The sequence below is a fragment of the Phalangium opilio genome, unplaced genomic scaffold (genome assembly GCF_054372755.1).
Source record: "Phalangium opilio isolate 3A_F unplaced genomic scaffold, DU_Popi_V2 ptg000390l_1, whole genome shotgun sequence".
Taxonomy (NCBI): Eukaryota; Metazoa; Arthropoda; class Arachnida; order Opiliones; family Phalangiidae; genus Phalangium; species Phalangium opilio.
The window spans coordinates 4,142,969-4,170,724 of record NW_028324234.1 but is presented as its reverse complement, the minus strand read 5'-3'; the positions used below and the strand labels follow the sequence as shown (position 1 = coordinate 4,170,724).

At 37.1% G+C, this 27,756-nt stretch overlaps 2 protein-coding genes and 1 long non-coding RNA gene across 3 annotated transcripts; all 3 read left to right on the top strand.

Annotated features, from left to right (window-relative positions):
- The first annotated feature begins 1,737 nt into the window (after positions 1 to 1,737).
- On the top strand, positions 1,738 to 2,942 carry LOC149596274 (uncharacterized). The gene is made up of 3 exons (XR_016379433.1): positions 1,738 to 1,939; positions 2,378 to 2,737; positions 2,803 to 2,942. It is a non-coding gene; the product is annotated as an uncharacterized LOC149596274 (long non-coding RNA).
- A 7,367-nt stretch (positions 2,943 to 10,309) lies between these two features.
- LOC149596273 (uncharacterized) lies at positions 10,310 to 11,377 on the top strand. Its single transcript, XM_089861356.1, has 2 exons — positions 10,310 to 10,430; positions 10,722 to 11,377. The coding sequence occupies exons 1-2, from the start codon at positions 10,322 to 10,324 to the stop codon at positions 11,336 to 11,338; spliced, it is 726 nt and encodes a 241-aa protein (XP_089717482.1). The 5' UTR covers positions 10,310 to 10,321; the 3' UTR covers positions 11,339 to 11,377.
- Positions 11,378 to 13,389: 2,012 nt separating this feature from the next.
- Positions 13,390 to 16,100, top strand: LOC149596272 (uncharacterized). The gene is made up of 2 exons (XM_089861424.1): positions 13,390 to 15,015; positions 15,104 to 16,100. Exons 1-2 carry the CDS (start codon positions 13,390 to 13,392, stop codon positions 15,134 to 15,136), a joined length of 1,659 nt encoding a protein of 552 aa, XP_089717550.1. The 3' UTR covers positions 15,137 to 16,100.
- Positions 16,101 to 27,756: the final 11,656 nt, after the last annotated feature.

Sequence of the window (27,756 nt, the reverse complement as noted above, 5' to 3'; positions counted from 1 at the left end):
AATTCCCATTCGACAGAAGGGGTTTTTTTTTGGGGTCCCATTCGACCGAACGTAGCCAAAGGTGCGATTTTATTATAGTCCCATTGGACCGAAATTCTATTGAACTGGAAGAAGACATACTGTGTGGTTTTGCATTAAATATATTTTTCATTTCACAACTTATTATTGTTAAAATAAATGTGAGTTGAAAATGTATTACTGCACTTATTTTAACTACGTTTTAATTACGGCGAACCTCACCTACCCTAGCCTAACCTAACCTAACCTAACCAAACGTAACCTAACCTAACCCAACCCAACCTTGTTTGGAGGTAAAAAGATTATTTATATGAGTATTAAAAGCCCGCCTCTTACCACGAACAATTTATTAGCAATAATAGAAATATTTTGGAAAAGATGTCAGATAATTAATTGGAGAATATTTTGGAAAAGGTGGCAGCTAATTAATAGGAAAATCTTTTGGAAAAGGTGGCAGCTAATTAATAGGAGAATATTTTAGAAAAGGTGGTAGCTAATTAAAAGGAGAATATTTTGGAAAATGTGGCAGCTAATTAATAGGAGAATGTTTTCGAAAAGGTTGCAGCTAATTAATAGGAAAATATTTTGGAAAAGGTGGCAGCTAATTAATTGGAGAATGTTTTGGAAAAGGTAGTAGCTAATTAGTAGGAGAATGTTTTGGAAAAGGTTGCAGCTAATTAATAGGAGAATATTTTGAAAAAGGTGGCAGCTAATTAATAGGAAAATCTTTTGGAAAAGGTGGCAGCTAATTAATAGGAGAATGTTTTGGAAAAGGTGGTAGCTATTTAAAGGGAGAATATTTTGGAAAAGGTGGTAGCTAATTAAAAGGAGCATATTTTGGAAAAGGTGTCAACGAATTATTGGAACCAAACCAAACCAAACCTAAACTAACCTAAGCTAACCTAACCTAACCTAAGCTAACCTAACCTAACCTATGCTAACCTAACCTAACCTAACCTAAACTAACCCACCCGAAACCAAAATATTAAAATTTTAATTTAAAATTTAAAGACATTGATGGAACTACCATTAAGACTGTACTTCATTTTAAGCACAATTTGTTTATTAATTCTATATATCTCTTGCCTTGAAAGGAATGAAAGTGAGAGTTTTAATTAGTATCACGAAACATTTACTTTTAATATTATTAACATACCTTTCGGAGATTCGAACCAACAACCTATCGCTTCGCAGTCCAACATCGTATCCACTACACCACCGAATCGCTGACGGCTACAGTGTTTCAAGTTATATTCATGTATTTTTAGGGGCATATTCGGACGATTGGGATTTCGGTCCATCGGGAATATAGCCATTGGGCTGGAAATCTAAAATCATTGCGGGATATTCGGTCGAATGGGATTTCGGTCCATTGGGAATTCGGTTGAAAGGAACGATACCGATATTTCACAATGAAATATTTTTACTAAAGGTATTTTGGGGAAAAAAGCTAAGATAAGAATTTTTTTCAAATATTAAATGTTTTATAATCATGTCTTCAAAGATTTATAAACTTATCTCTTACTTTTTCAAGTCTTTGTCTGCAAAGACAGTTTTTATTAATTTTGTCTAGTTCCCCCATTTCCTCCCCTTTAGTGATAGTGAATAATTGAGCAGGTTCATTAGTTTGGGGGTTTTCCTCTAATTTAGGTTTCTCCTCCCCCTTTTTTTCCTAATGACTGTTTATCGCATACTGCTATATGACGTGTTCCCCCGCACTCCCTGCACACTTTATCTTTGCTTTTGCATTCTCTGGCTATATACCCTTTAGCTAAACAGATAAAACAGCGTCCTCTTTTTCTAAGCAAGTGTCTCTTATCGGATGTCCCAAAAGCCTTGCAAGTTTCCGATCTATGGTTATTTCTACCGCAGAAAACACAGAAATTTCTTTCTGCCATTATGGACAACGCCGCTGCAGAGGGTACGTTTACGTCTACTTGAGTTTGACCAAGCTTCCTCTCTATTTCTAAATTCTCGCCCCCATTCTCGAGGTCTTGTTTCTCAAACCTGTTCATTGTCTTGTTTACAAAGAGCGTATGTCCGCTCCCTACTACAGATTTCTCTTCCTAAGAACTCCACTAGTTCCATTACTTTACAGGCCTCTGCCTCCTTTTTTTAATCTACCAAATTCAAGAGCTATTTCTTGCGAAATGTGTTTCATAATTACTGGACAAAGCAGCCCTCCATACGTCTCTGTTACTACACCAAACGTTTCTAATCCTCTTATTTGTACCTCTATGGTGTCATAAAGACGCCGAAGCCCTACCAAATCCGTGGCTCTCCTTACTGGAGTCATTTTGAGAAGTGCATTTATATGCTCATTTATTATGAGGTCTTGTCTACCGAATCATTCCTTTAGAATTTTGATGGCGTTTGTATAATGGATGGTTTTATAAAAGAGGAGGAGCTTATAGAGAAAATGTTGCCCTCGACGTCATTTTCTACGTCATCTCACAAGAGCGAATGAAAACCAACCATTTCATTAACGCATAGCCCACTCGATCACGCTACAATTTCTTAAAACCTTTAAGCCTTTGCTACTTAGGTTTATTCACACCAATTTTGAAATTTAAGTAAGATAGTGAATGTAAATCAGTGTTCAACTGCATAGGAAAGCTTTTGCCTATTAACAAACCTAACGCGGTCAAACTACGTAATAGAAACCAAAACCATATTGAAGAGGAAAGATCTCGAAGAAGATTTGATGGAAATTATAGCAGTAAGCACTTTTCATAAGAAAGCTATCATTAATTCAACAAGCTTAATTGCTGGTTTTTTTTAAAGGAAGTTGTACCCAGCGTTACAACGAAGTTTGACCTGAGACACCTTGCACATTCCATACTCACAAGAATACTTAAGTTCATTTTAGCCTTGGCCATTAAAAATTTAAAATGAAATAGAAGAAGAACCAAATAGAATTTTTGAAACCAGTCAAAAACTGGAAGAAAACCATGATCCAGAAGCTGTTCATTTCGTTGGTGGTTCTATTATTAGAGCCCTTATCAACACCCTACCTCTCCAATTGAAAAGAAGCATTAAAAAAAAAGGATGGAAAACTCAAGTGAAATTTCAAAACACGGAAACTGGACTCGGGGAAAGAGTAGAGGGTGACTAATTGACATCAACGATGATGTTCATAACTTTTTCGTGATGCTAATTGCAATAACGGATAAATTTTTATCATTAAAAACTCGACGCTTTCCAAAAGGACTTAAGCAATTTATTTTTAATGAAATAATTGAGAATGAAGACGTTTTAAATAAATGGGATCTCAACTGGGGAGACTTGCCTGCTGATAAAAGCCTATCATCCCTTCATATTGTGATAAACAAGTTCCTAAATACTTTGTCGAATGGTCTGCAAACTCGAATGATGCAAAAACATCAACTTGATCTCAAAAAGGTTGCCAAGGAAAAGAAATTAAGAACCCAACTATCTGAAATGCAAAATAATAACATTACTAGTCACTATAGATAAATGAAAACCTGAAAAAAATTGCAATAATGCCTTTATTAAAAATGAAGAAAGGTGATACTAAAGTTTTGAAAAAAACTTATTTATAATTTATTTTAGTAATTTTAAAGAAAGATATTTCGTGGTGAAATAAACTGGGTTAAATCATCTTCAAGCATTTCCCTAACTCGTTGACGCGTATTTTCTTCCAGTACAGTAGCAGGAGAAACCGGAACCCCAGAATTGCCATTAGTTGGGGTTTTGACGTGTCGACGTAGATCTTGAATTTTTCAATTTCGCTTGCCATATTGTTTTGAATTAGGATGGTTACAAGCTCCGCCCAAACCCCTTACTTTACTGAAGTGCTGTTCGACGTAGTCTTGATTGAGACGAGTTGTAAAAATGAATTGTGCTCCTTTTCGTAACATAAACCTGACATTGTTTACAACTGACATACTGGTAAACCGTAAACCCTCAATTGTCTCTGTGCTAAGTAGCATTGCTTTCCGTTGTGCGGTTGAATAATCTCCATCTCTTTCAAGCACTTCTTGCTCCCATTCGTCAAGATACTTCAAGAAATCTTCTTCAATCCACTTAATCGTTCATCGTCAAATCTTCTGAATGGATATCGATTTGGGTTTCTTGCCTGTTTTCCTTGATCAAAATTGCTGACATTCATAATATCAAACCATTTATTCATGTACCACGTCAATTTCACAGTTTCAGAAGCTTTTTCACTAAAAACTTGGCTTGCGAGTTTAACTCTCATTCTTGAATATGAATCAAGGAAAACGTGCTCATATTTCAGCTTTGGCAATTTGCGAATTGTTTTTTCACTGTCAATGTGGTATAGTTCTAGCAAATGCGACCACAGGATATCCTTTCCATTTTCATAAAGACGTCGGGTGGGGCTTCATTTTGCTTTTCCTTACTTTTATTTACTATCGATTTCTTAGCTGTAGTTCTTTTAAACTCTTAAGCCCCGTTTTCATCAAAGCTAGAAGCGAGAAAAATTCGCGCTAGAGCGAGAAGAGTTTGCTAGAACTTTGTCTGGCTTCTAGCAAAGGTGTTTTCATTGCCGCGGGAACCCCTCGCTAGACGCGAGAAAACGCAAAACTTGAGTGAGAAAATGACGCTAGCTCCGATCTGCCAGAGACAGATATTTTCTAGCGTCCCGCTTAGCGAGAAGCGAGATGTAGTGGTCACGTGATATGGAACCACGAATCAGAAAGCAGTGGGGTTAAATTCCTTTTGAGAGAAAAGCGGCAGTTTCAACGGGTCAACATTTCGGTTTTTAAAAATGGATTACAAAACCTCGAAGAAAGAACTTAAAGAAAAGTTAAAACAGGAAAGGGAAAGAAATAAAAAGAATGAATTGGCTAAAAGGGAGCAAATTATTAACAGTATTAGAATTAGGGATAGGTTGTGGAACGGGAAATTAATAAAACATTATGGGAAGAATTCCCAATTTTAATTGTATTTCTCTTTAAATTGAATGGATATAAATTCTTGCCAAAATCACTTAATGATTTAAATCAAAATGAAGTGTTAATTTTTCAAATTTAAAACAAACGTATTGAATATCTCTTGAAATTAATTCTCTGCGTAAACAAAAATTAAATAATTTTCTCAGTAGTTTTGAAAATGTGAAACCAAAATGTTTTTCTCATTAATTTTTTAATGTTAATTTGTGTTAACAACTTTCGATAAAACTAAATTTTATTTACAATTCAAAAGATTGTTTTTAAAAAAATAGAGCAATAGGGAAAAAGTAAAACCTTTTTGTTTCCATTTTCAAAGATAATTTTGTCAAAAATTAAATAATTTGAATATGAATAACAAGACGAGCAAAGCATATATTACACTTTTGCTCGGCATCGATTTTTTTCTAATATGTTATACGAATTTTATATATTCATCAAAATAATAATAATAATTTCAATAATTACATGTTAATCCTATATAACTATTTCAGTTTAAATTAGTACGATTAATTACTTTAAATTACTTTATTTTAATTAAATTGTAAGTAGGTGACTCTTGAGTAAATCGCTTAAGGGTCAACTATTTTTCGGTGTAATTTTGTACAAGAATAAAAGGTGTAATTTGAATACAAATCAACATTAAAGTCTCTCCTTTCGCCTTACTTTCTCTTATTCCTATTTGCCTTTAGTTGAAACCATTTAAGTGATAGTCAATGTTTTGGATCCTTAAACGAGATTGCTAGTTAGACGAGAAAATTACAGAGGAGCCTAAAACAACGCCTGAAAATGATAAGTTTCATGAATTTTAACTTCTTTTACTTTTCAGCTTTTTTTCTAGAAATTGATACTGTTATTTTTTTGAATGCCTGTAACAATAGCGTGTGTCTTTTCAGAAATATAATTTATTCCGAGAAATAATTAGCGCTGATATTGAAGATTTGCAGTTGGTAATTAGCGGTTACCACCAAAATAAAGAAAAAATATGGGACTTCACTTTCCGTTTAGCTGTTATGAAAAACGAGTCACGTGGTCTGCAAGAGTCTAGACATCTTGAGACAACTACGCTGATGAGATTATTTTCTCTTAAGCCTTTGTCATTGCGTCATCCAGGCCACGTGCCGTGTTTTTTTTGAAAATATTTTTAAAGCAGTTTTTTACGACTGTTATTTTTATTTCAGTCCATATTTTTTATCGAAAAAATATTTCAATTCGTGTTATTAAATTCATTACAAAATCGGAAGCCGTCGTGTACACTTTGTCATCCAGCCTTTAATTTTAATGTTACTTAACGTCATTCTCTCTCTAAATTTCTCGCTACGGTCTTCGAACTACTTAAGTGTCACCGGAACATCGCTGGGAACTTTTCAAAAGGCCTTTTTTACTGCTAGAAAGTTTCAAGTCTCATTTTCATTGCAACCAGAAAGAGGTAAGTTAATTATGATCTTTGTTTTTATTTTTGCTCCATCTTTTGGAGACTCGGCACAAAAGCCAGGTCTCCAAACTTCTCGCACTGCCTGTCTTATCCCGATGATGACCTCACCATCAGTTAATTAGTTTTTAAAATATAGTAATTAAGTTAAAATGATAATTATGTGAATCATAAAAGTGTAGGCGTATTACTACGTAAGTCAGCTACCTCAGTATACAACTGATTAGAAAAACGCAATGTCTTAATGATAATATTTTAGTAAAAAAGTCAACCTGAAACACCGCTATTGTTTTAACACCGACTTCAGTAGTTGAAACCCCAAGACAATATTGGGCTACGTTGCTATTTTTTGTTAACTTCAAATCACCTAGACCCAACGCGTTTCAGTTATTCTGGCAACCCAATGGTATTTAACGAATCCCTAGACATGTTTGATAACTTGAATGACGATTGGGCGAATGAAAAGCACCCTAGATACTAGTAAAGAAATTCTCGTTACACCTTCTAAAATCGGAATAAATTCAAGGCACAGTTGTCAGCCCGTTTCAAGTAAGGGTCCATGGTGGGTATGTAAAAAAGGAAAACTAAGGTAACAGAGTTTTTCCGGCGCTGACCCTGACCAATCATATGCTAGTTTTATCTGTCGAGATCGTCCATTCTCAACCCTCGCTCTTCTTAGGCCTAACAATATAATCTATCATAGTCTTCAAGACATTAGCATGCTCATCTAATAGGTGTTTGAGAGAGAAGCCGTGATCTAGTCTTCCTTCGTGATCCTGATACAAACTTTGCAATTACTACTTAAGCACTGGACCCATCAGATACAACAGAATTTTAAACTTAAACTGAACTTCAACTAGCCTAATCCTACGAATATTTAGTAGCTTCATTCATAGCTCAAACTGATTGGGTATTATTGTTTTTCCAATATGAGATTCTTCAAGGTTAGACGACCTCTGTAAATGATTATCTCCACATATTTTTTTTCTGCTAAGCTGCTCAAGGACTATAATATTAGAAAATTATTTTTGTCGCTTTTCTTAATTTTATCAGGCAGAACGTAATGGTGCTGCGTTTGTTTTTGCACCTAAATAGGGCCTAATTGCTCTCTTTTGCCATTTTTAATTTGCTTTTAAACTGTCATTTTGATGGATTCTGAAATGAAATAATAAACCCTAATTCATTCAAATATCATTTTGTTATTTTACAAGATCCACGAACACCACTCTGAATGAGTTCTACCTTTAAAAGGGTTACGGAACATTTCTAAATATTTAAGGTTCAAATTTCAAGATTACTTTCATGTATTTTATGTGAGGTGATTGAAGTTTTTAAATAATTCTAGCTTCACTCTAAAGAGGAAACATTTTTATACATCTATGCACTTTTAACCTTATCTTTGGAACACGGTGGTTTTGCTATTTGGCACCGGTAGTTAATTACATATAACCAGGGATAGATAGACTTTTTTAAGACGGAATAAACAATGTTTGGCCTTTACTTCAGTCCGACTCATAGACGAGTATATAGCCCCTTCCTTCAACACGTAACCAAAAAACTAAATTATCTTATTGGCTCACTAAAACTACGTATTGGTGACGTTGCTGACAAGGAGGGCCAAAAATACGTAATTCCTGTTTACCACTGTCGCTATGACTACGACCCCTCTTGCGTTGTACCATAGCCCACTCGATCACGCGCGTCACGACGCAAGTTGCTCGCGCTATAGCGGGAGCGCGGATAGAGTGGGCTATGGTTGTACAAATAAGCGTCATCACAGGGGCTCAAAATGGAGCCGTCTAAATGCGAGGGTCCGGTAATTATTCGGGAATTGTTTTTAATAGAAATTAAGAAGGTAGTTAGTGAATTTGGTGCCGGTGTTTTGGATTTGGAGTACATCTGTAAGGGTGAAAAGTTTTCGATAATTTTTCTTAAGCCAAGCATGTCTACTATCCTCATGATTTTGTAAACGAATTTGATGAAGTTAACCAAGGCTTAGTGAATAGGCAGGAGTTTTGTGAGCTTAGTGTTTGGTTAAAACCTGTTCGTGCTGTAATATCTATGAAGTCTTTTACTCAATTCTAACTCACTTTTAATTTTCTTGGGTCTTTACCGTTTTTTTTCACTTGCAAGCCCTATGTCTTGCGTAACTTCCATTTTTAAACAATGTTATTTCAAAAATTACAATTCGAGCCCATTCCAACTTGGCAGACGAAGGGGCAGACGACGTTTATTTGACCCGGATATACATACAACGCCATAACGAAAATAAGACCCGCCTCTTCTTTCATATCCCTCCGTCACGGGTAAGGGGGTCGTGGACTTCGACGTGCACCCGAATAACCCTGTTACCCATTCCGTCTTAAAAAAGTCTATCTATCCCTGATATAACATAGTGTAAACACGGGTTTAAAAGTAGATCGCAATGTTGAACTTAACATGATCGACTAATGTTATTTTTGAAAATACACGCAATGTTGTTTTAAAAACTGAAATTATTTTCATTTCTTGAAAACCGAGTCTTGATTATCTTCGTCATATCAAGACACTAAGGAACAAGACAATGTCCAGGGTTTGTTACTGAAGGTCGTGATGTCAAAGTTACAGTGCGTACCCCGCGATTAAGCCGAGTGTCTAGCCCCTCAACGAAACCACATGATTATTTGATTATAATGCTAACTTAAATTATTGAAAGTGTTGGTCTCGATTAGCTAGACCACCCTGTATGACTTCATTGTAAGTCAACCAATAACGAAGGATTTTTAATGTTATCACCTATTGTCGTAAGATGGTTTGAAACAGTAACAACGGATGATTTTAGGTACTTCAGAACGTAAGGTTACGGCATCGTTCAGAAAATAAGGTAAGTTTAAAATTTATTATTTATTATTATTCAAAAATTATTTTATTTTTAATTTCACGAAATTAGGAAATATTACTGTAAACTTCTACTCCCATGAGCTCTGTTTTCTATAACTCATTTCACCCTTAGTGCAATACAAAAAGCGCAACATACAAAGTAATTATTTTAGGCATGGAAAGTTTACACGCATGGAGGATTCATATCATTTACACCTGGAGGTCAAAAACCCTTCTGCTTTAGTCCTTTACGTAGCCTGGCTTTCTGGTGTAAATGGTATGAATCCTCCATGCGTGTAAACTATATACAGTAAATGTTAATTTAAACTCAGATTTTGGATAGTTTTAAATACTTAAATGAGCAATTGAAAAGTTAGATAGAAATTGTAAATATTTCTAAAGCGTAAAATTAAATGGACACTATGACATGGAACAAATGTGTAGTTTGAGTCCTTTTCTCCATAAATAGTGCCGCATCATGAAAGATTAATGAAATTACAAATATAATTGTACAAAACATAGCACATATTTTGTTTCAAACATATTTCTTTTGAAAATTAAATGATTGAGTTATACTAGTATACTATCCCTTTAATTGAGGGGTCGAACAGTCTTGTTTCTCCTTGCAACTATATTTTTCAATGCAATATTATGAGAAAACCAGATAATACGACTCTAAGGGAATCAAAATCAAATGGTTGGATCTCCATCTTTTCGAGAAGACTTCATTAAAGTGTTATCCAGTACCTTGTGGTCGAGTTCGGTTCAAAAATGGCCAGTGTGAAAGAGAAAGACTGGCATAGAACAAAGAAAACTTGGAGAGGTAAAAACCAAAGACAAGACTAGCGACTAACTTAAAGGAATTTAAAAACAAACATTTCTTCTAGAATGAAGAAGGATGAGAATGTGGAGCAGCTGATATTTTTGACAACAAGGTGTCTGTTTGGAAGGTAAGTTATTTAATAAATTTACTTTCCGAGCGCATTTAGGGTTTAAATTATTTAAATATAACGTCTTATTGTCATTTAGTAGTTCTTAATTTGGCTTAGCGAGAGAAAATTACAAAACCGAACTTAAAATGTGTTCCAAACCGAAGAAAGCCAGATTGAGCGAAAAGGAAAGTCTAAACAACGTTGAGGAATCGCAATCCGAAACTGAACCGGAAAACTCCAACACTTCAGCTAGAGGTAAGGATAATGGCAGAGTTAGTTGAAGTAATGGTTGAGAGATAGTAGCGAAAACAACGAATATTATTGAAATAAACTTATTATGAATAAAACATAATGCCTTAATCGTGATATAATGTTGAATATCAATTTCATCATCTGTCGGCAACTATAACTTTTCTGTTTTCGGTTTTTGATGTCGAGTGCATAACTTCTATTCTATCTATAAAAACCATTCCTTAACCATTGCTTCAAAGGACTCTGATTTAAGTAGACCATTTGCACAATGTTAATACCATTGCATTACTTCAGATGAAGGCAGTGAGACATCATCCGAAGAGTCAGCTTCTACTGACGAGTCCGAAGATGACGAAACAGCAACCGCTCCTTATTCTAACACTTTGAAGTACGACATGCTTTTGTCTCTCAGCAAACCAAACATCAAAAAGAGAATAGAAAAAAATAAATATTTCAACCAAATTGCAAGTAAGACTAAATTTGAGATATTGCAACTAGAAGCCCTCGTTCGACCATCGACTTACGAATTGGCGCAATTTGCTGCTAAATGCTTTGAAAACGAAAGTAAAGATGATTTGCCAAGAGATTGGAAAATGTTAACAACTGCCTCCAATAGCGAAAACGGTTATTTTGCAATTGCATTTATAAGCATTAAGAAACTTCAAGTAGTTATCGCGCATCGCGGTACTAAAAACACCAATGAGGAACCGTACAAAACTCACTTACAAGATATATACGAACGGTGCCACAAGCAAGTCCATTCAGCGGTCACTTTCGCGTACGACGTCATCAAAGAACTTGAGGAATTCAAAGGGAAATTACAAGAGCGCTTCCACTTATTTTTCACTGGACATGGTTTCGGTGGATGGTTGGCTCAAATCGCGGCATTTAGTGCCCAGTACTTAGAATAAATGATAAGTTTCTAAGAGGCGAAAATGCTGATGACGAGTACTTGGTTCACACTGAGGTCTTTGATAGCGTCGGATGTTTGGATATGTTACTCAAATTGGTTGATGACCTCGATATCCGTTATGAAGACAAGAAAGTTGACCTGAATAACTTGGACATCATCAACTTTGTTGTCTCACCAAATGTGATTAATTGTTTAAACAAACACATTGGGAATGTTGTGCTTATATCTAATCCTGATTCGGGCAGTTTTTCTTTGAATGATCAGTACTATCAGGATTCCAGTAGTTTAAAACTCATTTTAGAGTACCTGCCATCTACTCCTACTAAGCGAGTCGTAAAGGATTGGCCACTAAATTATATGAATGAATGTGAGACATTACTTTTGCCCCAGTTTAAATGGTTAGATAAAGGCGCAATTCCTGATACTAAAACCCAAGCTTTCGTTAACGCCCAGAGACAAAGTCAAGGTTATTTTCCAGTCAGGTATCAAACCAAACCATTTAAAGAAGACACGTGCAACATCAGTGTCTTTACCTTGCCCGAGCAGAAGTTTTTAAAGTACTTTCAATGGATAAGAGGTGTTCCCAATTATTTTAAACCAGACACATTGTTTAAAGATATTCTGGAACATAACCAAATAGACCCTAGTTACGTACTTGAACAATTGCAATACTTAGAAGTCAAATCTGGTAAAAATAGGTCACTGTGTGACAGTGAAAGTAGTTTAGGACAATTAGTATCTTTTGTTAAGAGATTACTTGAATTTTTCCCTAAATTGATTGATGAAGCTGAAAAATCTTTGACATTTCATGAGGTTCAAAAATTCGCGAATAAAAATGAGTCAATCGAGTACAGTTTTAAGTTGGAAAAGATGACTGATTGTTTCAGCAAAAATTGCGGACTTAGTAAAGATGTCAAGAAATTTGTCAAAACAGATTTACAAACATTACAAATTCGAACATCTAATGATTGCGATACTGACGTTGTTACCGCCATGATAAACAAGTTGCTTAAAAGGCATGAACACTATTTAGTTATGCGCTTACAGAATGTACTAGCTTTAAATAAGTCAGTTAGTTTAGGAGAAGTGTTTACGTCACAGGCCTTTGGAAAAGTACTTTTAGTTTTGGATTGTAAACTGAGCCCAGTGAATTTGGACGAAGATGAAGTTAAAGAATTTTTTAAGAAACTCGTAAAAGTCTTGATTGATCCCATAGTTTAGCCAAACGTCAAACTTATCGTAATTAGTGAAATCGGAACCGATATAACCATCTACTTGGAAAAGTTAACTAAGAAGAAACTTTAAGATGCCGCCAAAATTGTGGACTTTGAAGGTTTAAAATGGACTGACTTAACATCAAACGCTCAAGAAATGCTTTTGTCAAAACATTTGGTGATATTTCAAGGCTCTGATGTAGAATTATCTTTGAAAAATCTTCTGCATGAAAACGATGCTATTCAAGATATCATTGAAAATTCAACCATAATTTCATTAATGAAAGACAAGCTTATACAAATCGGAAATCAAGTCCCTGACTTGGGAAAAATCGCGAATTCTTACGTCTCGAGAGTTTTTCGATTAGATTTCCAGGTAAATGTCAATGTTTTATTGGACAGAGAAAATACAGAAGATATTATTGCAATTAGTGGAAATTATTTAATCTATTACCTTTCAAAAAACTTTGGTGTAGAAAAAGATTTCATGCAAATGTGCGATGAGGGTCATTTTAATGTCGATTGTGGTAGGATTTTCATACTAGGTAATAGTGATCGCGAACAATTCTGTAAATTAGTTGAACAAGTCGCGAATTCGAGAATCGCAGAAAATGTTCATTGGTTAACGCTTGAATCGAATATTTTAAAATGGAAAGAAAGCCATGGTTCTGTAGATTTTATTAAACAAAATATGAATCATAATGAGGACGTGATAACGGTGTTTGATAAACTGTACAATAACACGGATAATAGAAAAACTCACGAATGGGACGAAACTGAAATTGAAAATGCTAGGAAACGTATTAAACCGCTGGTCATTTAAGACAAAGCCGGAATGGGTAAAACAACTGCGTTAATTAGTTTAAGCCTCAAGATTAAGTCTAATAATCCTAGCTTATGGGTGGTTAGAATTAATCTTAATGATTGCACCGAGGTTTTTAAAGAAGTATGCAAGGATTTTGACCCTGAAAAATTTGGCAAACCCAATGTATCAAACGTGGTTGATTTCTTATTAGATAAAATTGTGAATTGTAACGACAATACTAAACTCACAACCACATTAGAGAAAAACATATTTAAACGAAAATTGATAAATTCCGGTGGTGTGGTTCTGTTATTCGATGCATTTGATGAAATCTGTCCCAATTATGAAAGAGTGTTTATCGAATTACTTAGCGCCTTAATGAAAACCAAGGTCATGAACATTTTTGTCACCTCAAGACCATTCTCAAAAGACCAAATTGAAACGGTGCTAAAAACGCACCGTTTTGTAATGCGGCCATTCACGATGGATGATCAAGTAAAATTTTTAGTGGATACTTGGCTTAAGAATGTTAAAAATGTGGCAAGTTATGATTTGACGAATAAAGCCAAGAAATTGTTAGACGTTTTTAGAACATCCATCGATGACTATGAATTCGCCGACGAGGAGACAAACTTTACCGGCGTTCCATTGCAGTGTCGGCTGATAGCCGAAGTATATGAGGACACGGATATTAATAGTATATCAGATAAAATATCCTTGGTTAGTTTATACGAAGCGTTTGTGCAGAAGAAGATCGAAATTTACGAAAATCAAAAACGTAAGAGTACCCGCGGGGATATCAATTTGGAAAACAGTGAGAAACTGGCCATTGAACAGTTACGCCAATTTCATGGTCAGTTGGCTCTTGCAATAATATACGAAAATAAAGATTCAGCCCCGATTGAAATGCAAAACTTTGAACCAGTAATGAAAAACATACTAGAGGTAATGGCCTTAAAGGTGGAATTGGTGGTCAGAGTTAAAACCCCAATTCAATTCGTCCATCGTACCTTTGCGGAGTTTTTTGTTGCCAAATTTCTCATTAATGCACTAGAGAAACCACACATCCCTGAAAGCATCGTTCAAGCTATCATGACAGAAATTTTGATTGACGGAAGATATAATATTGTTCGTGCATTTTTAAATGAATGCTTAAAGAACTTGAAAGATTACAGTTCTGTTGTTGAGCATTTCAGTGTCGCATTTTCGAAACTGTTTCAAGGGAATTCCAATCATTCTTACCGGTCAGCTGTCTTTATTGAAACAACGGCTGTACATGTGGCCATGAAATACAACCTTAAAGAAGTATTTAAATTTCTCGTGGATGTTTTTCTATACAAACCTGAAGCCGAAACCTTGATTTATTTCATTATCGCTGTTGATTTTAAATCTGAAACACCAATCGAGCTTGCATTGACGAGAAATAATTCGGACAGCAAGGAACTCCTGGATTATCTACTTGGAAAAATTCGAGGATCATCAAAAGAGGTTCAACGTATGTTTTTATTTGGAAACATGAATAATGCGATATATCGGGAAATGTTTACGAATTACATAGAAGAACACGCGGATGATGTAATGAAGTTGACAGCGGTTAAGCTACGAGAGAAAATGTATTTGGCAACTGAATGGTTTGATGCAGCTGAACGTGGTAACGTAAAGGACTTACAATACATTTTTAAGCAAGCTGGCGATGACGATAATCGCTACGTTTTAATGTTATTATGTAATTATCATCTATCAGCATTGGATATGGCGGTTAGTAATGGGCGATTAGAAGCTGCCACGTTTCTCATGGAACAAGAACCATCCGCCGTAAAGTTACTACTCAGTCGGCCTGGCAATAAGCTGCTTGTCCACGCGGTGAATTCGGGTAGCGAAGAGATGGTTCAACTGATTTTTTCTATACTATCTGAGAGCAATCACATATTACAAGACCGGAAAAACATAGCATTGATCATTGACTGGAACAGAGATGACATGCTCTCGATTTTATTGAACCTTGGATTAGACACGACCACTGAAGTCATATTTAAAAACGACTATTATGATAGCTTATTAGATTATGCAGTTAAGGAAGGAAAAATTAAAATTTTGCAGACGATTCTTAGTCATGGTGTCGATGTGAACAGACGTCAGGGAAATTCGGGAAGCACCGTCTTACACCGGTCCGTTTTCTCAAAAAATCCTGAGGGAGTTTCCTTATTGTTGAAACACGGAGCTCTTGTGAACGCGGTAGACAATAATGGAAACGCTCCATTACACGAAGCTGCAAAAAACACTGAACGTATTTCACCACGTATAATAATCTTAATCTTAATTCGTGGAGGAAACCTTAACGCGGTGAATCACAGAAATCAAACTCCGTTTGACCTTGCTACTAGGAGTAAAAATACCGGAGCTCTCGTGGCACTATTGCCATTGCAGCCTTTTGTTAGATCATCATTCGCGCAAATTCTTCTGGGCAAAATCGTTAGAACTCAAGTTAGTCCTAACGAAAGAGAAATTAAAATATCTTGGTCTTGAAATTGAAGAAGGTGGCAGATTTATACATTGCGACTTGGAATAACAGTTCGACAGCCTTGCGATAACCGCTGATTATTTTGTGGCCGATTATTTAATTAACCAAATAAACGATATTCATCATGAAGACACTTACGTTCTTGACCTTATGATTGATATCATAGTTAAAGATAAATTTGATGTTGTGAAGAAATTCTTTAATCAAGTCACGAATTTGAAGAGGAAATTCTGCACCGAATTGGTGACATTCTACACCAATGGTTTCAACAACAAAAGGCTTATGATGAAGAAAATACGCGCAACATATCATTGCACCACTTGGTCTCGGATTACCAAGAAAGCATACTGGAATTCTTGCTCAATTGTTTTAAAGACACTCCGTTATTTCTTACATCTCTCAACAAATATAAGCAAACGGCCCTATATTTAACCATTGACGAAGAATACATCGAACTTTCTAACATCATACTAAACTCTCTTGAAAATTGCACTCCAAGCGACAGGAAGAAAATTTTAGAGGCAACGTTGTATCAAGACTATGCGATACAAGAACGAATAAAACCTCTGACAAAATTGATGGTGAACTTTGATTTTCTCGAAGACATTCGTAAGGAATTTGAAGAAACTTCACAGACCCTACACTGTTAAAAATAACCGTTTCTTCCTTTTGAATTACCGTAAAATGTCAACAAGTAATATCCAATACCAGATATTACCGTTGGATTAACAGGATATTTACTATGAGCAACAGTAAAATTGTAATAATTTTATTAAATGTACATTTAGCAGTAAATGTTCAATAAATAACAAGAAAGTTACTGTTATCAGAAGCGGATAAGAGGAGAAGCCTCTATCTAGGCAAAAAACGTGAAACGTCTTGTTTTCGCGCTTAGAGACATCGACGCAGCGATACAATTTTATTGACGGCGAAAAAATAGCGCCTTTACATGAGATATAAAAGTCCTATGCCAGCGGCTATTTTGAAATTGTAAATGTCGTCTGCTACAGTGGAGTCTGTGATAAAGTGATGGTAGGCCCAGGGTTAGTTCCATAATGGATATTGAAGCTGTTTATGATTTAATTTTAAAAGATATTACAAGTGAAAGTTTCGTAAAGCATATTGGGAATGAAAGGCAAGAAATTTTACATAATTTATTTGTAAAAATCTCGCTTACTTTAGACAAACACTCCCAAGTAAACTTAGGACTTTATGGTCTAATAAGAAGGTTATGTTCAATATTTTTAAATTTGAAAGAGAATATTTCCAAAAATAATTCCAAGAAAAAGTGCCAAAAACTGAAAAACAATGTTGAAAAGAATACTAGGCTTATATTAGATTGGTATTCGGCGATTTCCAAAGACTCGTATTTTGATCGTATGTGCACCGCCATTTTATTTTATCTTTTTTGGGGGGGGGGGCAAGGTCGCACTATTTTCTTTCTACAAAGACTATTCATTAGTTGTCAGTCCTCAACCACTTTAGTGAAGCGCGAAACCAAGACGTTTCAGATTTTTAACGTGGCGTCTATGGCTTGATAGAGGCTTCCCTCCGAAGGAGGTTTAATTATAGGCTTCTGCTGTTATCTTAATATACCGTACCATCAACAATAAAGTAATAGTAAAAATACTGTCGATGAAAAATACTGTAAAATCAACACTAAGTAATAGAAGAAACATTGTCGTTTAGAAATATCGTAACATCAACAATAAATAATCAGTGATCAACTGTGAGGATCCAGTTAGGTTAGGAATAACATATCAACAATGGTATTCTTTGCATTGGGTTTCGTACTACCCCAAATGAAATAAATTCAAATAATTTCACCTTTTTTCTCTGTTAGGATATTATTTACTATTATTTATTTATTATTACAATTTACGACATTGGACAACAACTAAGCGTAACAAATCGGATTAACCAGCAATCTTCCACGTAATCAGTGATGCCAGATTGAGGGAAATTTCCCATATCTAGTGAAATTTATTTTAATGGTATTGCATTTATTTCCTATAAATTAATTGAATTAAAAAATTACTTATCTCAGATTTTTCAACAACAATTACATTTTCCTAAAACATTTCATCTAGAAATTTATTTTCACCTCTCCGAGTGACGATGACGTCACGGATAGGTATTATACTGAACGTTTCTGTGTGTCCGTCTGTCTGTCACCGCGTTAGCAGTTGGCAAATCGGAGCAAACGTGTTCGCAATTTCCGGACCGCATTCGCAGAACACAGAAATTCAGAAAACTTTACTTCATTGCTATAATTATCTTACTTAACGTCTATCATTAACGAGCCGTTATAACTTCATCTGCTGGCTAACCGCGAACTCTTTCACCCAATATCAATCGGTAATTATTGGATTCTAACAACAACACCATGCATTAGTATTTCGTCTATACCACATAGACACCAATCTGCAACATAAGCTTCTACTGCATCTACGTCGTTAGGTTTAAGATGTACGCGGCGAGCGGCTAGGGTTACGAGAAACGCCTAGCCTCCCAATGGCACGGCTTCCACCATAGGTTCACGCATATGCTCATTTTCATATACCTCACTGTGAATCGATCACCTTATATACCCTAAATTCACGAAAATTCTGAAAAAGGTGTTCGCTAGAAGTCAAACGTTAACAATAGCTATATTTAAAATAATTTTAGTAATGATGTTTCTTGCATCGACTTAACTATAATTAATCTAAAATACAGACGATTAAAATAATTAATATAAGATATATTAATTTAATTATTTAAGATAAACTTCTTTCTTCGGAACGACACGATTGAAAGTATATATAGAACGAGTAATGAAGATTGCATCTGAATCGAAACACTATACGCGTATCAAAGTTAATATAAAGCGAGTAGGATGAAAAGATCTTTTACAAAACCATTAACATTTTCTTTTTGCAGAATATTAAATGAAAATCTATAAAATATATTTCTGCATTACGATTCTTTTAGTAGTTGTGTAGCTATAAAGCTCTGTTTCATTTCAATATTCCAAGAACATCTCTTGATATTAATATTTCAAATTTTGTGTTTACTATTTAATTCAGCTTTACTACATTTTACGATAAACATAAAATTTAACTTTCAAAGTTTCAATGGATGTTAAAGCTTATTATTTTAGTAACTGTTGTTCTGAGTGGAGTCATGAATTAAGAATTCCTTGGGCTAAAACAAAATTAGCCTTGATTCATGTTCTCCTTGCGGAGGTCTTAACGGTTCAGAGTGAGCCGAAAGTTAAATACACATTTAAATGATATATATTAGGTCCTTTAATAGAATTAAGGAGGATATATAGTAAATTTAGACACTTAAACCTTTACAAAAGAACTAGGCAAGATCTTTCCAAATTTATGCTTTTTAATTCCTGTTATCTCATTGGCTGATTGAGCTTTGTTTGAAAAGTATAATTCTTTTTAGGAAATGTTAGCTCTCGACTCGGAGAGTTTTATTTTGAGGGATATTGTTACCATCTATTTGGACTTCAAATTTATAATTGAAAATATTGAAAATAAACAGTAAAACACATAAAATTTGCTGTAGTCACGATAGGCTGCCGTCATTTAATTTCAAAATAATGGGATGTTACCAGTAGTTACTACGGTTAACTGTAATTTTATTTGAAAAACTAGTAGGAAGGAAGGCAGAATTTCACATTGGAACAACAGTAACTTTCCAGTAAAACTAACTTTACTTCACTTCTGCATGGAGCAAGTTCTTTATTGCAAGATTTACGTGTAAAATAACGTTGTGGTTTTTTACCGTCATTTTATTTTAAAATAATTGTAGAAATCAGGTACAGTTTACTGTTGACACCACAGTAACGTTTCTGTTAAACTAACTATACTATACTTGTACTTATTTCAGGTTTTTAATTGCAAGTTTCTGCAAGTTTCACGATACAATTAAAATTGATGTTAACGGTAAAAAAACCTGTAATTTAACGGTAACTTTCCTGGTAATTTTCTGCCAGTAAAATTTCCGTAATTTCAACAGTTATTTTTTACAGTGTACTTAAATTGAATGACGCGGCGATTAATGGTAAACTGGACCAATTGAAAGATATTCTTCAAGAGGATGATACGGAGATGCGTAATAGGCTTCCTTCCAAAGAAACGAGGGACTTTTACCCAATAACCTATACGCGAACGTATTACACTGCATTAAATCTGGCAGTTGACGGGGGCCATTTTGAATCTGTCACTTATCTTATAGAAAACGGGTTCCCATTGAACCCACCTTATTCCGATGAAAGGCTCGTTAATAAGGATGGATATAGGAATAGATTTTGCAAGAGGAAAATTATCATACCACCTTTGTTGAACGCCGTAAAAAATGAGAACATCAATATGATTAAATTTCTTCTAGAAAAAGGGGCCATAATAAATAAACGTTTGTCTCCACTGAAAGTCGCGGTTTATTTAAAATTTAGCGAAATTGTGGAATTTCTGCTTAACTATGACAAAAACATTAAAGATCTTGATGGTTACCTTCTTTTTGCGTCTAAAAAAGGTTACTCTGATATCGTTACTAAACTACTTAATGCCGGGACCAACGTTAACAGTAAAGGCTATAACAATTCCACACCACTCCACTACGCCGCGCGTCACAGATATAACGACGCGGTATCGGTCATGTTGCAAAAAGGTGCAACAATTAAAGTGCAAAGTTATGACGGACAGTTTCCGCTTCATGTAGCGGCTGAGAAAAGTAGCGTCGAAGTGGTTAATTTACTGTTGGATAAAGGCGCGCAAGTCAACGTCGTTAACGAAGACAAAGACACACCGTTGCATCTTGCAGTTATTTGGAATAGTTCCGATGTGGTTGCTTGTTTGATTGAAAACGGAGGCGATATTGAGGCCATGAATAAGGATGGCAAAACGCCTTTAGATATAAAACCAAGCATAATCCGGTTCAAGACGAGTCTCAGTCAATCTTAAATATTGCTAAATATTGGCAACTAAGGAGCAGTATCCTTAAAGTTAAAGGCCATTAACGGCCCTATATTGTTCAAATATCAGTCACTCAGTCACACCCTTTTCATATTTGCCGGTATTGTTGTTGGCTGTGAAGACTTTTAAAATTAAATTCCCTTTAATTGCCTCTCAAAAAATAGATTGCGAAAATTATCCAATTTAATTCGTATTTCTCGTAAATTTGCGATAATTAATTCCAAAATTTCTTATTTAAATTTAATCTTAACCGAAAAAATAACATTTTTAAATTTCTATTGAAGTGACCTCTAGTTTAAACTATTCCATTCTCAAACTGAAGGTTTGTTTAAATTTTTTTCGTGTAAAGGTAGTTTTATAATGTTTAATAATTTTATTTTATTTATTGAAGTTGATCTTAAACCTTTTTAACACCTAACCATAAACATAACCTACTTCGGTACTGTTAGGCTTAAAACTAGGCATATAAAAGACATCCCGTATTTATTATAATTTACTTTATTCAGTCAATATCTGATCTGTCGTCAAATAACAGTCGTCGTCCTCGCGTGTTCCACTCTACCACGAGTGTCGTCCCCAACTCCTTATTTATACAGTCTCTTATCTCGGCTTATCTTTTTACATGTTTGTTTGTCTATTATTGACCTATTATTACTTTACCTATTCTATGTCTATTTACAACCCTACATTACTTTCCCCTTTTTTTTTTTTTTTTTTTTTTTGTTACAATCCTAATCTGTCTGGTGGTTGGCGATGTCTGTTGCTCCGGCGCGGGAATTGATGATGACGTGCGGTTGCTGGTTGATCTGGACGTTCTTCGGATGTACTGGTTGCATGTGGCTCCGTTGGTGCAATAGGTAATCGAGGCAAAATGGCCGTGGGTGGACTCTGTTTCCGTGGGTGACAACTTGTTGGCGTGTCGTCTTGCCACCTTCCAAAGGTGACAATTGGGTAGTTTTCCGGGTCTAGATCCTTGCCAGGCATTGATTCGGGATTTTCTTTCCTTGGAACGCTTGAGCGGCTTTCCGGTGACGACGCCGAGTCTGCTGCTGCGTTCCTCTTTGTCCAAACGCTTCGAGTCTGGTTGCGATGTCTTCGTATGATTCCATCGGAGGTCTCGATTTCCATCATCATTTTGCCCATACGTCTCACAACGGTTCCTTCGATCCACTTTGGACCCCGCCCGAAATTTCTTGCCTATTTTCGCCCGGTTCGCGTATTGATGTTCCTGACGTTGTCGCGTTGCTAGGATGACATAAGTCTAAAGCCGTTACTATTGTTCTGTTGAACATCACTTCTGCCGGTGATTTTCCCCCATTTACCGGTGTTCTACGATAGTTGAGTAGAAAGCGAGATAGTTTCAATTTGAGGGAACCTTCGTTGCAGTTGGCCAGAGCGTTGGCAATCAGTTCTGTTTCATCGGACGTTCCTCCCGTAATTTTTCTCAGCGCCGTTTTTACTGTCCTAACTGATCTCTCCGCTTGACCATTTGACGCTGGATGGTATGGTGCCGTTGTAGTGTGATTAATCCCCATCTCCTCCATGAACTGTTTGAACTCGCCGCTTGTAAAGCACGGGCCGTTGTCGCTAACCAACTGAATCATGATTCCGAAGCGCGCTATGTGCCCTCTGAGGCAATCTATTACCGTCGCCGACGTAGTGTTTTTTGTGATATCTACTTCCAACCATTTGGAAAACGAGTCCACGGTAATCAGCAAATAATGTCCTTCTATAGGACCTGCGAAGTCTATGTGTACTCTGTGCCAAGGTTTATCTGCTGTCGGCCACGGCGAATACTTTTGCTTGGGCAATGGTGCAAGCAATCGGCAGGTTTTACATGAATGCGACACGTCTTCTATATCCTGATCCAAGCCTGGCCACCATACTTTTGAGCGTGCCAGCTCTTTCATTGACCGGACACCTTGGTGGCTACTGTGTAATTCCGCCAGTATCTTAGATCTCTCGTCCCTCGGTATGATTACTCTATTTCCCATCAATAGTACGTCGTCGGCTATTGATATTTCGTAGCGTCTATGGTGGTATCTCTGGAAATCCTTTGTCATCCTGGATGTGTTGAGTGGCCAGCCCTCTCTGGTATACGTCATAATCTGTGATAGGATGGGGTCCTTTTGCGTCGCTCGGCGTACCTCCACGACATCCAGCAAGCCATTTGTTCTCGTACGTAGTAATAAGACCAATTCAGAGGGTAGCGGTGGTTCTCCTTCCGGTTGTTCTGACGGAAGTCGGCTAAGTGCGTCGGCGTTGTTATGAGTAGAACCCTTCTTGTACTCAATCTTGTATTCGTATGCAGATAACAACAACGCCCATCTCTGAATTCTGGCGGCCGCCATCGCTGGTATCTGTCTATTTTCGTTGAAGATTGAGACCAAGGGTTTATGGTCGGTCACCAAGATAAATTTTCGTCCCAGTAGATAATCCCGAAAGCGCGTCACTCCAAATACCAACGCCAACGCTTCCCTCTCGATCTGCGGATACTTGCGTTCTGCTTGTTGAAGGGACCTTGAGGCAAAGGCAATTGGTCGTTCTTCATTTCCAATTCTGTGTGATATAACCGCACCCACTCCTACTGGTGAAGCGTCGCACGCCAGTATGATTTCCAGAGTGGGGTCAAAATGAATGAGCAAGTCCGATGCTTGAATGGCTTCTTTGGCCTTGTCGAAGGTCTCCTGGTGCTTCTTGTCCCACTCCCACTTGGTAGACTTGCTGAGTAGCGTGTACAATGGTTCCAACAGTGTGGCTGAATTTGGCAAGAACCTCGAATAATAGTTTATTAGCCCTAAGAACGACCTGAGCTCTTCTACGGACTGCGGTTGTGGTGCGTTTTTTATTGCGTCTAACTTGCCTTCCTGCGGGTGAAGTCCCTGGGCGTCCAGACGGTATCCGAGGAAATCTATGGACGACTGTAGAAATCGACATTTGTCTCTGTTGAGCTTGAGACCGGCATCTTCAAGCGTTGTCAGAATGTCGTCCAACTTCCGGTTGTGATCTTCTACATCTTTTCCTCCGACTATGTTGTCATCTTGGAACGGGAGGCAGGAGGGGTGTTTTTGTAGTAACGATTCCATATGCCTTTGAAATATGGCCGACGCTGATGATATTCCAAATGGTAACTTGTTGTATTGAAATAATCCTTTCGTTGTGTTTATCACTACGTATTTTCGTGATTCTTCGGCCAATTCGAGTTGATTATAAGCGTTGCGCATATCGAGTCGCGAAAATACCGTACATCCCGCCAATTTTGCAAATATATCTTCCACTCGGGGCAACGGGTATTTCTCTGTGTCGATCATTTTGTTAGTTGTGATCTTGAAGTCCCCGCAGATTCGCACGTCCTCGTTGGCCTTAAGTAAGGGTACGATCGGTGCAGCTGACTCGGCATGCGGTATTGACGTTATGATACCTTCCTCGCGTAATCGAGATAACTCCTTTTCCACCTTATCCTTGAAATGGTATGGTAATGAACGTGCCTTGAAGAAGCGTGGCACCGCATCTGGTTTGATATGTAATTTGACTTTAACTCCTTTAAGGCAGCCTGTGCCCGGAGAAAACAAGTTTTCGTGCCGACGAATGATTTCTTCTAGTTTTTCTCTCGATGCCTCGATGTGTCCGACGTGATTTGGCGGTCTAGTTAAGATGTTGAAATCGGAGAAGATCCACTGGCGCCCCAAAAGAGTTGGACCGCGACCTTTGTATACCAGTATAGGTAAATCCAGTGTTTTTCCATTGTAGGTCGCTCGAACACGTGCTTGCCCTTTTAGATTTACGGTATGGCCTGTGAACGATGATAAGGACGATGGTGGCGCTGTCAACTGATTCAATCCGGGAAGAATGTTCTGATACTCTTCGGATATAAGAGTGTATGCTGAGCCCGTATCTAACTCGAATCGTACATCGGTATTGTTGATTTGGCATGTTATATGCACCGGCCGTAAGGTGTCGCTGTATGCGTTGCTCTCGGATACATGCCCAACGTAGAAACATCCATATTCATTGTGGTGCATAGTCTGTGCATTTTCCCCGGAAGATGTTGTGGCTCGTATGGTATCACGCCGCGTCTGATGTCCTTCGTCATAGGGTGTGACGTAATGTGCTGCATAGTTGTGAGACCGAGGGTCTCGCGATCGTATCCCTCTCAACGATGGAGATGGAAATCTTCGGCATGCGGCTGCTATGTGGCCTTTCTTGCGGCATGAGTAACATTCTGCGTCGATGAAGGGACACTCTTTGTCTGAGTGACGTGTACTGTCGCATCTATAGCAAGGTCTGGGCCGCGGTTGAATTGTAGTTGTCCTTGATGAGCGTGGGTATGAACTGGTCGCTGAATACCCTTGTCTGCGCTCCCGTGGCCAAGTCGTGCTCTCACCGTTAGGGGTCACCTGGCGTCGTTGAATACTGTGAATGTTGTCTGAGTCGTGACGGCTGTGGGTATTTATTGATTGAGATTCTCGTTCTATCGTCTCTATTGATAAGGCTTTGTTCACCGCGGTGTCAAAAGTTACGTTAGGAATGTTGAGTAGCTCGCGTTGCACTGGGTCGTTATTGATACCGGCAATGAATTTATCACGTAACATGTCATTTAGGGTTGTACCGAAGTTACAGAATTCAGTCATTTTGCGTATAGCTGCTACGAAGGATGATACCGACTCACCGTCCGCCCGATCGCGTCTATAAAACTTCACGCGTTCCACTATCTCCAGCGGCGCAGGGTTGTAGTGCTTGGTTAGTGTTGAAACCAATTGTTCATACGTCTTATCGGCTAATTTGTCCGGCGCGATTAAATTTCTCAAGAGCGTGTACGTGGTTGTGCCGACGACCGTGAGTAAAGTTGCCCGTTTCAATTCATGGACCTCGGTGTTATCAGCCCCCACCGCAGTGGACTCGTTTATCTTGTTGGCTAAAAAGTACTGGTCTAAGCGTTCAGCATATATATTCCATTGATCGGTCGTGGAATCGAAGGGAGGGAATTGTCCCGCACCTGGGGCCATTCTTTGAGCGGTCACGTTGCGCGTTGACTAAGGTTAACAGATTGTTCGATACTTCGCGATGTTGATCCTCCCGTACTTTAACTATACTATTGCGCGTAAATCCCGGTATTTAATCTCGCCTCCGTCGCCATTGTTAGGCTTAAAACTAGGCATATAAAAGACATCCCGTATTTATTATAATTTACTTTATTCAGTCAATATCTGATCTGTCGTCAAATAACAGTCGTCGTCCTCGCGTGTTCCACTCTACCACGAGTGTCGTCCCCAACTCCTTATTTATACAGTCTCTTATCTCGGCTTATCTTTTTACATGTTTGTTTGTCTATTATTGACCTATTATTACTTTACCTATTCTATGTCTATTTACAACCCTACAGGTACAAATCGAGTCAGAGCCAATCTTCGTCTATAGAATGGGGGTGCATTTCATATTATTATTATTATTATTATATATTGTGCACCCTCGTATTCAGGCCTTGAATAGACCCGTGGCCACAGCGTAGCGAAGAATTCGCTCCACCGTAATAGAGGAGACCCGCGAGGGTTCCAAAGTGTGTGAACCAAATATTCTAGTCTAAGCGAGGCGAAGCAGTCGCACTCGCAAAGTACGTGAGCGGATGTTTCTTCCTTCTCCTGACACGACCTACAGAGAGGGTCGGCGGCAAAACCCATCAGATGGAGGTGCCAATTAAGCCGACAATGCCCGGTCAGAAGACCGGTGGCCAGCCTAAGTGCATTTCATATACTCAATATCGCCAAGTCATGAGTTTTACCGTTAAAGTTAAAGGTCATACACCCTGCAATTTTCAAATATCAGTTACATCCTTTAAATATTTGACGCTATATGTTAAACCTCACCATGAAACTTAAACAAATTACAAATTTAAGAATTATATTTAATAATAACCCATAATGACGAAAATATAGTACTTGATAAAAACCAAAACTTTTAATCCTACTTAAGGATGAACTATTTTTTCTGGGGTTTTATAGGAAAATAATAGATGCAATTTCAATATGAATCATGTGTCATCTGAGTTCTCCGCGTTGAGAAATTAAGTTTAGAAATTTAGGTTACTTTTAATTAAGAAAAAATTGCATAATTGTTTGCGAAGTAATTTCTAAAAACCGACCAAGTCTAAAGTTTAAGAAAAAGTGACAACAATTCCAAACCAATATTCTGTTATTCGAATCAATTCCGAGAAAATTCTCAAAATTGCAATAAAATAGAAATCGTAAATGTAACCCCCAAAAGGAACCTCTCTCGAGGTAGCGAAATGAACAGAGTGGCCATAACACACATAAACGCTAAACGAAAACCAACGCATACACAATACCAGAAACCAATAAGAAACTAGCGTAGTTTTGGAGCGCAAAATGGCCTGTCCTGATTCGCTAGCAAAATTACAACATATTAGCTAGATTAAGTTTTATAGAGGTTGTTCCTAAAAGGATGGTTTGACTTAAACAAGTTATGATCATTGTCCAAGTGTTTTACGGACGCCCCCTTAATTAAATTTGCATTATCGTTCAGTTTCTTAGTTAATTTTAAGGGGTCAGCCGTTAAACTACTATAATCTCACAACTTGTAAACGGTGGCTCTTGGGGCAAAACATCTTAGAACATTTTTGTCTAAAAATTGGCCATTGAACCCACTGTACTTTGGTCGTACCACCATTTTAGGAACACCCTGTATTTGATTATCTTGTCGTGGAACCCGAATGGTCACTTGACTATGACTGGAATAAATTATCTTTCTTATTACCCGGATTTCAACCCTTTGACCGAATTTAAAAATTTAAAATTTTTGCTCTTCATCCCAATGGTCACTCGTAAATTACAATTAAAAATTAAAAGATATATTTTCTCCTGTTATTGAACATAGAACAATGATTGAAAC

Coding starts and splice junctions, on each gene's coding strand:
- LOC149596273 (XM_089861356.1), top strand. CDS start 10,322: ATGTGTTCCAAACCGAAGAAAGCCAGATTGAGCGAAAAGGAAAGTCTA. Junction 10,431..10,721: donor CTCCAACACTTCAGCTAGAG/GTAAGGATAATG, acceptor GCATTACTTCAG/ATGAAGGCAGTGAGACATCA.
- LOC149596272 (XM_089861424.1), top strand. CDS start 13,390: ATGGGTAAAACAACTGCGTTAATTAGTTTAAGCCTCAAGATTAAGTCT. Junction 15,016..15,103: donor ATGCAGCTGAACGTGGTAAC/GTAAAGGACTTA, acceptor ATCATCTATCAG/CATTGGATATGGCGGTTAGT.